Below are 11633 nucleotides of genomic sequence, written 5' to 3'. Positions count from 1 at the left end.
TGAGTTACATAGGTCGTGTGAAAACTCAGTTTCTCTCTGTGTTGGCAGTGATTGTTACCAGGCTAGCTTAAGCTAAGCCTGTTGGTAGGTAAAAGAGTTCTCTGTTCCTTTCCCCCTGCCCTCTTTTACTCGAGAACTCCCAGCCTTTTCTGCATCCCTATCAAGGTTCCATTACCCTCCTGCCGTCCCTGTAAGACCCAACCTCACCTTCAACTTTCAAATTCTCGAAGCACTCGTTACACAAATTCAAAGCTCCATCAGGCCCTAGAGGTTATGCTTTTACATAACCTGTATATTTGTAGAGGCGTTTTCAGGTACCGTGTCAGGTAGATGGGAGAGGTCTTTCAGAAGCAGAGGCAGAGGAACCCTTTAAGAAGACCCTGGACCAGTGGCTGTTAAGTTGTTTAGACTCATGGAGATGCTGTGTCTGTTGGAGTGGTATTGTGCTGTGTACTTTTCCATCACTTACTGATTTCTTAGAAGTAGATTACTAGGCCGTTCTTCCAAGGTGCCTTTGGGTGGCTTCAAACAGCCAATCTTTCGGTTAGCAGCCGAGTACACCTCCCGTTCTAGACACCCAGAGACTCCTGCTAGACGTCCGTAAGCAGATGGCCATCTATTTGCAGGGCCATATCAAAACCCGAAATAATTTTATTTTTACTAAGCAGCTTTTCTTAACACCCTGGGATTCAAATAAGCTTTCTGAGACACTTTGTGGTGTAGATTTTAAATTACAAACTAGATTTTGGTACCCTCAAATACAGCTCTTTAAGGAGATAAAATTGTTGCACACAGCTGCCAGTAGTTTCAATGAAGAAAAAAAAGTACATTTGCGTAACATCAGATGACTGTTTAATGTCTGAGATACCAATCCTTGCATCACCGTGTAGAACCCTTCCAGTCCATGCAACCAGTGACTATTACCTTATTAAAAGTTGCCCTAGTTTTTTCTAGCAGACTTGATGTCTATTTTACGTCAAGATAATCAATATGCTCCTGAGGTCACCACACCCTCCCTGGGAAGCTGCGGAGACAAAAAAGTTTCTCTGAGATCCAACTGGATCCTCGTTCCTTCAAGGTATCGTCTTCTTCCTCTTACTCCTGAGATTCCTGGTGCTGAGAACGTCTCAGAAATCCTTCACTCTCGGAAGCGGACCTGGAGGCCTACAGGCAATACAACACCACAGTGATATGAAATAGGATTCTACTAGTGACTGGAAAGGTCCTAGAGGATAAGTTTCAACTTATCTTGACACAAAACCAGTGGGAATCAGCATCTCCAAACCCTTGTAATTAGACATAATGAGGGTAAAACATGAGAGAGTTACCTGTGATGGGCTGTCCTCTCAGTATACCTGATGAATGCTTTTTATGGAGCCACATAATTAGTACCGTCAACATTTTACATATCTTACATACAATCTGAATACAAATTCTTAAAATTTACAATAAAACATTAAAATAATCTTCTAATAAAAATCAGCCTTATGTATAAGGGATCTGAATTTCATTATCTTACACACTTCTAAATAAATATCTTTGATCTATAACCTTTTAAAATATTACAGTTTATGGTGACATGATGCAGACACACCAAACAAATAGTACTACAAGTGAAAATAAAACATCAATTTAAAAATAAGAGTCTAAAATCACACTGAACTGAAATTATAGAAAATCAAAACACTAAGTCTATAGTAGTTAAATATCTAGTATTGGGATAACCAAATGCATGCTCAGCGACACACTATCAATTTTTATAAAAAAGAAAGCCCTTTGAAATTCATGTAATCTAAATAAATAAGCAGAAACATAAAGGGAGGGGACTGTACCAGTCAGTAACAACTAGGAAGTAATGTCTCCCTTTTTTCTTTTAAATGATCCTTAATGGAAAAATGCAAAATAAGAATAACTTGCTGAAAAACTGTAATTCATGTGTCTAATGCTCTTAAAATGCTGCCTATGATAGATATAAAAAGCCAAAGCAAGGCTTCCTAAATGTCAGACCACTATACCTTAGGAAAGGTTGTCCAACCTGCTTGAAATAAAAACCAGACATTTATCTACTCAGGATATGACTGAATTTTTGCTTAATGACCCCATAATGGGTCTAAATCAAGCCCTATATGAAAGCACATTCAGACATCGGAATGCGTGATCTATTAATACTGAATTATATATGGGATTTAATTTGACTGCCCAAGCATTCATTTATTTTACTTAAGGCCAGCATTAAGCCATCTAGAGCAAGATGCCATTGCCGAATGAATCCGGCATTCGTACGCCAGCAGCACGCCATCCGTGAGGGCACCGGTTCCCCAGACTGAGAGGGACGGCTCCTCAATGCTACCTCTAGACCTGCGACTAACTCCTGGCTAATCAGGCCAACTTGCCACAGATATGTTGCAATGTCTCATTTCAGGGCCAAACTTTTCTAAAATTCAGCTATTCCACAATTAAGCCTTCCTCAAAGATCTGAACCTGCCTAACTGGAGTGAAGGTAAAAGAATAACCTTTGTTATTCTACGGTGAGTATTTGCTTATGATCATTGCTGAAAGGACACACACACACACAGAGATCCATTTCACAAATGGAGAAGCAAATGAGAAAATAATGCACAGAGCTTAAATTACAGTGCCCCCAAAGTTAAATGAAAAAGACAATGATTTCATAGGCTAACCCTTTGTGACTCTACACAAGCTTAATGATGGCTGGAAGCAATATCTTTGGATTAACAGATACAAACCACAAGTGTTTTTTGACCATTTGCTTGAGAAGGTAGTTAAAAATGGAGTAGCTACAAGATTGCCTTAAGTCTGCTCAGTGAGCCTCAGGTTCGAAGCAGCCCCTGGGACGCGATGGCTGTGCTCTTGGAAGCGCATCTTTCCGTCCATAATGCTGCAAACCACAGAGTTCTTAGGGGCTGCACTCTGTGACGGCCACGGGGTGCAGGAGGAGAAACAATGGCAAGTCACAGCCATTGTTGAAATAAAAGCTGTTGAAAAGTTTCACATCTTCAATTCTCACTGCCGGCATCTGCTGCCTGTCACTCTTGAACGCTGCTAGGAGAGGTAGATCCAGTGCTTAAGTCCTGCCACTCCCTGCATTAGCTTAGTGTAATAGAAGTCCACGTTGTCCGCAAAGTCTGTGCAAACAGGTGACTCCACGTCACCCAAAGTACAGTACAAGGCGGTTCCCCCAACACTAATGAAAACAGTTACTATGCACAGCAAGATCAGTAAAATACAGGAGCCACCTCCAACTTCATCTGCAGGCACAAACAGAGACACAGAGGAAAGAACAGTGAGCCTAAATTGACAACAAAATGGAAGTTCTAGCACCTGCTGCCTTGTCACTGACTAACGTTAGACGTTTCAATGTTTGTCTTACAAGGACAGGAGTTACTGACCCAAAAGTGGTCCACAAAGGCCAACCTATCCGTGACCATGAGAAAGTCCGGTGGTGCAAGCCCGCTAGCCGCTCTCCGGGGGAAAGACAGGCTGTCTGCTCCAGGGAAGATTTACTCTTGGAAACCCTGTACAGCGTTGCAAAGAATTGGAATCGACTCGATGGCAATAAGTTTTGTTTGTTTTTTTTAAACGAGTACCACAAACATGTATACTTGTGCAGCTTGTGAATCCTCTATATAAAACTGGCTCATTTATACAATGAACATAATTACTTTTATGATTCTGCTCAAAGCATTGTTTTTAGAGTACAAATTATAATTTCACAATTCTAACATGCAATTTCGCATTCATGACCTTATTGGGATTTCATTTTCCCCCTAGTAATAATCAATTTTATTCTTACAGCATCTCAAGATAGTACAGTTCAAGTTAATACAGTGATTTCTTTATATTTTGCTTAACAACTTTAGTTGGTTTATTAGGACATCTTAATCAAGTCTCCCTCTATCATTTCTGGAAAAGCTTAATGACCTGTAATAATTAAAGAAAAAGAAGTTTTGAAAAGACTGAAAACGCTGTATTAAGAGGGTGTATGGAAGCCATTTGGGAAAGTAAGTTGGCAATTAATGTTAAATGTAAAAGTAATTAATCCCCTAAATTAGGTCATTTTGGGGGTAAACAGAGCACTGAGGTAATTCTGGGAAAACTGATATAAATCAGGGCTGTCTTAGAAAACTGGGAAAATATTGCCTCCACATTTAGCCCAGGGAGTCAGTATACTAATCATAATTTATCACAAAGAGGAAATTTTATAAAACAATTAAAAAACAAAGTCAACTTTCTTGGGATTTTACAGCAGTCTGTGATTATATCCTGTCTGTCAAAACGTGCACACAGCGCATCCCAGCGTCTGAGGACTCCCCCTCTTTACTTCTCACCCCGCTGCATTTCCCTCCCACCCCAGAATACATTTGTCATGTATTCTTCCAGATTACACACATGATTTCAGTAGTTTTATGCCACAAAACAAATCCTCTTGCCAGCGAGTCTGTTTGGACTCCCATAAACCCTGTGTGACAATGCTGCCCCAAGGGTGTCCAAGGCTGTAATCTTTACAGACGCCGTGCCATGTCTTTCTCCCATGCAGTCGCGGGTGGGTTGGAACCATCCATCTTTAGCATAACTGTTAAGCTGTGAACCACTGAACCACTTTTAGGGCTCCTTTTAGAGGGACAGAATTATATAATTGTATTATTTTGTTATTTACATTTTAAAATTACTTCTACTAATATATGTAAGCATAGTATTTAAATCAATGATTAAATATGATCATACCATTCATGCTGCGTGATTTTTTGTTTTAGTTATTTTGGTTAGTTCAGTCTTGTGATAATGTTGTTGTTTTCTGGTGGTGGGGTCCACTCTTACTCTTAGTTAACAACTTAGTTTGTATATATTTTCATTTTCCTATTCATTCACAAATGTTTAAATGTAATTTTAATATTTTCTACCATCAGTTCATTTTATCTATAGGAAGTGAAACTGTTTAGAGCTTCAGTGGCTTCCAAATATGCCAGGAACCACAAGGGGCTACTGAACCCATGGCATGTCCAAACCAATATGTGGTATTTGTGTAAAAGCATGCTGGATTCTGAAGATTTTGTGCAAAAAAAAAAAAGAAGGGGGAATGTCAAATGTTTCATTAGTAGATTATATTGGTCACATTTTAAAATAATATATTTGATACAGTGGGTTACAGAAAGTATAGTATTATAATTAATTTCACCTGTTTCTCAAATGTGAAGACTATAAAATAAAAAATAATATATTTAGCTCATGTGCATTTGCAGTGGGCAACAATGATTTAGACTCTAAATTTTAGAGGAAGAAGACCTGGTTCTTTTCATAAGATGTTGGCAAAAAGTGAGGTTTATAAAAATACTGCATAAGGTACAGAGCACAGAAACAAACCTTCATTACCACCAATTCTTTCCATAAAGGTTTCTGTTTCTCAACATAAATTCCTACCATTCCTTTAGTCCCCATGAGATAGGTCCAAAGGATAGGATTCTTATTTTAAAGACAATGAAACAGTCATTCACAAGTGACACAGCCCAAAACAATAGAGCGATGGAGGTAAAATAGGAGACTGTTGGGTGCTAAGCGCAGGATTCCTCTCAGTGAGCAACTTTTTAGGCCGAATTAGTGTTAAAAAAGAATCAGTGCTTTTGAGAATGATGATGGCGACAAATGTACATATGTGTTGGCACAATGTATGTATTTATGGATTGTGATAAGAATTGTATGCGCCCCCCAATTTAAAAAAAAAAAAAAAGAAGAATCAGTGCTAAAAAGGAGCTGATTACTTTGTCTGGAGTTGACTGTGACCGTTCCAGCCAGGTCCTGAGGTACAATGGGAGTTAGGACGCATTCCCAAGCCTCCTGCCATCTTACAATTGTGAAATCATAGAAAGCTCTGCTGCTATCACTTTATGAAAGAGAATATCGATATATTTATGCTGTTATTTTAATAATGCAGTTTCATAGAAATAGATAGAGATATATAGTAAGGTTCTTGGTTATATTCCATTTATCCTCATTCATTTAGTAGGCCTTATATAAGCCTATTATAACCCCATCTCAAGGCAGCACCATTTGTTACATGCAACCACCTACAATATAAACCCAGAAGAAAAAAAGATCAAACATCGGCAATGAACAGTCAGAAATTGCTCTTAGGGGACACTTTTTCTCCAGGTCAAGGTCAAGAAGAAGCTACAGAAAAGACTCTATTTGTAATCCAGAAGTATTTTCCACACCAGGTAGAGAGGTAATAATCAGCAATAGAAGGAAGGAAAAAAAATAGACTAACTAGAAAAAAAAAGTGCTAAACAAGGAGAGTGAAATGTGTTTCACCATGAAGGACTATCTATGAGATGGGGAAGGAGACCTGGTGGTGTCGTGGTTACGCATAGGGTTACAAACTGCAAGGTCAGCAGTTCAAAACTACCAACTGCTCTGAACGAGAAACGTGGAGCTTTCTACTCCTGTAAAGAGGGACAGCCTCGAGTCACTATGAGTCAGCATCAACTCAATGGCAGGGAGTCTGAGTTTGTTTGTTTTTGATGATGGGAGCTCATTCGTTTTTCAACTTGTTCACTTATTTGAGTAAACAAAATGCTCACCGATAGTTGAAGTGCTGATAATAGTGTGGTTTTCTGTGCTACTCGTATGGAAGACAGAGCAACTACAAATTCTGCGAGCAAACATCACAGAAGTGAATTCATTCTCTGAGCAAACACTGCGCTGAGCTCTTTACCTTGATCCAAGTTATCATCTACTTCTTGGAATCGTACTCTTCGCTTGGATGGCTTCTGCTGCATTTGGGAATGATGGTTCCCTACAGTATCCTTCCTCTTCTTTAAAATAGAGACCAGTCCTTCAGCTGGGACAACCTGGAGGATTCAAAGAACCGTATTATGCGGCATTAGTACAAATCAGTGTTGGTTTTACGAGGAAGTCTAAAAAGATTCACGTAACGGGCATCTGAGCTTCTCTTGTAGGTGTATGGGGGGGGGGGGGACGACAAACTAACAGAATAAAATCTTTACTTTTATGCACGTGGTTGTTAAATATACAAGATTAAAACATTATTTGCGTTTCTAAATCTTTGACCCGACTTCAGGGGCAGGCCGTGGATTGGGAATCAAGAGGCCTCGTTTAACTTCCGGGTTACGTAGCTTAACTTCCCTGTCGGGTCATCTTGAAATGGCGCCTTCTGTACTTCCCCGTTAGCACGAGGGAGGGTTGGTTGCTCTACAAGAGAAGCTATAATCCACCACGGCCTTTCCCCACTCGTCAGCATCTCTGGCGAAATGAACACATGTGCCTTCAAAATGGGGATTGTGCTCAATTCCTCTGGGAAATTATGCATTGAGTCAGAATCGACTCAATGAAAGTGAGTTTGGTTTTTTATTTCCGAGGTGAATTCTCAGACATGGAGTCCAGAAATCATGAGGATGGGCTGTATTCCTTTGGAAACTCCATAGGTAGGCAAGCATGGCTGGGAGGCCAAAGGTCCAGGTCTATTTTTATAAATAAAATATACCTTAGAATAGAGTCAAACCGATTAATCTATGGTTGCTTTGGAGCCACAGTGAAAGAAATAAATAGCCACAACAGGCCATAGGGATCATAAAGCTTAGAATATTTACTATCTGCCTATTTACAGAAAACCTCTTCAATCTCCCACCCTTACCCTTTCTTTCTATGCTGCTTCCTGGTTTTCACTTGGGTTAACTGCCCATCCTATGCCCAATCTTGTTTTTTAAAAAACAAAACCACAAAACCTTGCCATTTAACAGCTGTGAGACTTCAAGATGCACAGAGAAAGAAGATGAGCCGTAAGGTGAGGCAGGCTGGGAGACTAGGGCCTCACCACAAGCCCCCCTCAGAAGTTGACTTGTGAGTTGCTGTTTGCTGCAAGTGACGACACAGGGAGGCATTGTGGGCCTAACAGCGGATGTCCGTGACTTGCTGAGGATTGCCTACAATGCCACTTATCTGACCAATGGCATAAAATGCTTCATATGATTTCTAGTTTTAGCCAGCCGTCTCATATAATGGGCTATGCACAAATATTGCATATTCTATTAGTTTATTTTTATAACTCAAGGCTTTTAGGGAGAGATAATTCAATATAGGCTTAGGCTTCCCTGGACATGGGTCTGTAGACAACATTAGTTTTAAAAAAAATCAATAAGTACTCAGCAATTTATTCTTTAGGAGGATTTCAGATAATGCCCTTGGTCTGAGAAAATTACATTAGTGACATTGGAATACAATGTAAACAGAAATATGCAGAGGAATACCAGTAGTTTTTCAAGTCTTCCTTTAAGAAGTTTAACAACATTAAAGAGTCCCTTTACTGCACATGAGGAGCCCTGGTGGCATAGTGGGTTATGTTTTGGGCTGCTAACCTCAAGGTCAGTAGTTCGAAACCACCGGCTGCTCTGTGGGAGGAAAGATGAGTTTTTACTCCCATAAATAGTCTCAAGAGCCCAGAGGCAGTTCTGCTTGGTCCATAGGTTTTCTCTGAGGCAGAACAGACTGGATGGCAATTCTCAATACCTCACATATTATGTAATAAATAAAAATGATTTCACAAAAACCTTGCTGAAGCTGAAAAATAAAGGAAGTCCTGATAAGCTTGTAAAGAGCAAGGGAGGAAATGAAAATTAACTTTAATGATTCTAGCAAAATTTGGAATAGCTGGTTTTGAAAACAAATGTACAGGTTTTTATTTGACATTTCTAATTTACTCGTCATCTATTTTCTCCATAAAATTGAGTCGTGTTATTTACAAACGGTAAATTCACACACCATAGATATTTACAAGTTGCTTTAACTTGGAAAACTAATCCTATACAGGCAAGATTCCAGGATGCGCCTGAGTGACATCACTGTTAGTGTCCTGAATCACTGTGATATGAACTTGAATCCATAAATTCTAGAAACAGATCCAACCATGAATCACAAGAGACCGCGAGTACAAATAAGTGGGTATTGAAAGGCTGAGAGAAACTACTGGAAAGGCATAGAATGTTCTCAGGGCAGCAGCTGTTAGGGCCCAGCCCTAGTTCTTGCTCAGCAGAGCGTGGGTGCTTAGCTCTAGAAGCCCTATTGTAAAGGGACAAAAGTCTCACCTCAGGGGGCAACAAACTGTGACAACTACTTTAAAGAGGGAAGCAGCAGAGTGTGAGAAATTATACAGCTGAGTGGGTAGGTCAAAATTTTGTTTTGATTATTAAAAAGAAAAAAAGCTTTGCTTTGATTCCCTTAACTTTGGAGTGAAGTACTAACGACTGCACATACAAATATCCACTTAAAGTAGGTGTTCTTCTTTTCTTTCTCCCCACCCAAACCTTTAATGCATGAGTCCTGCCCTACTGACTGTTCTGATAAAATGTGTTCATGCCAATATGTCCTTTCAATTTTGCTTAGGATCTCCTTCAGGCTTTTGTGTCTGTCCTCTGGTTCCATCTGCCTATGGATGGAGAACAGGGGATGGTGGGACCAAGTTTAAGCCCGGAGATGCAAGCCAAGGAGGAAGCCGTTAGGAGGCAAGTGGGCATGGAAGACATGAGAACTCATCCTTTCTGGTTTCTTGAGGGTTTGGGGCAGAGGTCTTGGAAGCGATCCTCTGGCACAGGAATGCCTACTGACCACATCACAACAGTCAAGTGTAAAGAGCTTAAGAAGAACACTTTGGTAGAGTTTGTCTTAAATTCTGAGATAGAAAGCCAAGTGAGGCAAAAAGCATCATGGTCTTAGGTTGGGGTCTCACTCGGAAGTTTGTCAAGTGTTTCTAAATAGAGTGGAAAGTTGACTGCGGGCCCACAAAAACATGTCTTCCCCAAACTCCTCTAAAGCCATTTTCATTTGTTGTTTTTGAAACCTTGGGGTAAATATTAAACAATTTTTAAAAATATTTTAAATATGTTAAGTGTTCAGTAGTTAAATCTCAAAATATAAAGCTTTAAAAATAAATTTAGTTTCTGACTTCAATGATCAAATTCCCTCCCTCCTCATACATTAAGCTACATAAGGTATAATTACGAGGGGGTACCTCCCAATGGAAAAGAGCTACGCCAGGCAGAGCTTTCATAGTATGTATTTTTCCTGCGAAGGGAGCATTGAGCAAGTCCCTCACTGGCAATGGCTGGGGTAGGTTCTTTCTGGTCACAGTGAATTTTTTTGTGAAAGCAGTTTTACTCAAACCTCATATTTTGTGATGGCTGATTTAAGAGAAGAGTGTGAAGCTGTGAAATTTTGTTTCCTGCTCAGGAAAAATGCCACAGAAACTGTTGTGATGTTCAAGATAGCTTACAAGGAACGTGCTATGGGAAAACCTCAAGTGTACAAGTGGTATTTTCAATTTTAAAAAAAAAGGTGAAATGTTGATTGATGACAAAACTCATGCCGAACAAACAAAAATGTTAACTCGTAGTGCATTTGGAGTTCGTTCCACCAGGTCAGACTGTTAATCAAGCTTTCTATTTAGAGGTTCTGAAAAGACTGCCTAACAGTGTGCGACAAAAAAGGCCTGATTTCATCAAAGAACCAAAAATCATATCATTGTAAATGAGGGGGAGTGCAGAGTGGGGACCCAAAGCCCATTTGTAGGCCACTGGACATCTCCTTACAGAAGGGTCTCAGGGAGGAGATGAGCCAGTCAGGGTGCAGTGTAGCAACGATGAAACATACAACCTTCCTCTAGTTCCTAAATGCTTCCCCTCTCCCCACTATCATGATCCCAATTCTACCTTACAAATCTGGCTAAACCAGAGGATGTACACTGGTACAGACAGGAACTGGAAACACAGGGAATCCAGGGCAGATGATCCTTTCAGGACCAGTGGTGAGAGTGGTGATACCAGGAGGTAGAGGGAAGGTGTGGTAAAAGGGGGGAACTGATTGCAAGGATCTACATATAACCTCCTTCCTGGGGGATGGACAACAGAAAAGTGGGTGAAGGGAGACGTCAAACAGTGTAAGACATGACAAAATAATGATAACTTATACATTATCAAGGGTTCGTGAGGGAGGATGGCAGGGAAAGAGGGGCAAAAATGAGGAGCTGATACCAAGGGCTCAAGTAGAAAGAAACTGTTTTGAGAATGATAATGGCAACAAATGTACAAATGTGCTTGACACAATAGATGGATGGATGGACTATGAAAAGAGTTGTATGAGCCCCCAATAAAATGATGTTTTTTTAAAAAAAGGCCTGATTTGTGGAAGACAGGGGACTGGTTTTCCCATACCACAATGCACCTGCTCACGCAACCATCTCAGTGCGCCAGTTTGGGGCAAAAAAGCAGCCCTCTCTTGCCCCATGCACCTGATTCATCTGACCTCACTCTATGCAACTTCTTTTTGCTTTTGCAAATGTAGAGGGACATGAAAATACAGTGATTTGATGACATAGAAGAGGTGAAGGAAAAAATGAGGGAGGTGCTGTCAGCCATCCAAACAGATGGGTTTGAAAAATGTTTCCAAGACTGGACTTGCAGACTCTTTGAAGGTGATACGGTTGTATTGTAAAAAAAGAACTGAAATACATAGCTTGGGTGGAGATGTTTCTGGTTTGGTGGGGAGGAACCCCCTTGTATGCAATCATTCCTAGTGATGCTCTATGAATAGCTGCAGAATTAAACGCA

General features: G+C 40.2%; 1 protein-coding gene across 1 annotated transcript in view; it reads right to left on the bottom strand.

Annotated features, from left to right (window-relative positions):
* Positions 1 to 835: 835 nt before the first annotated feature.
* CNST (consortin, connexin sorting protein) overlaps positions 836 to 11633 on the bottom strand; it is an 80675-nt gene continuing 69877 nt past the window's right edge. Inside the window, exons 10-11 of the mRNA XM_075531366.1 lie at positions 6731 to 6866; positions 836 to 3269 (exon numbers count right to left, since the gene is read on the bottom strand). Coding sequence (XP_075387481.1) covers positions 3064 to 3269; positions 6731 to 6866 — 342 coding nt within the window. The 3' untranslated portion in view covers positions 836 to 3063. The remainder of the gene's footprint in view (positions 3270 to 6730; positions 6867 to 11633) is intronic.

Source organism: Tenrec ecaudatus, chromosome 1 (assembly GCF_050624435.1).
Source record: "Tenrec ecaudatus isolate mTenEca1 chromosome 1, mTenEca1.hap1, whole genome shotgun sequence".
Taxonomy (NCBI): Eukaryota; Metazoa; Chordata; class Mammalia; order Afrosoricida; family Tenrecidae; genus Tenrec; species Tenrec ecaudatus.
Note: the sequence above shows the minus strand (reverse complement) of the source record. Positions and strands in the feature narration are given on the sequence as shown.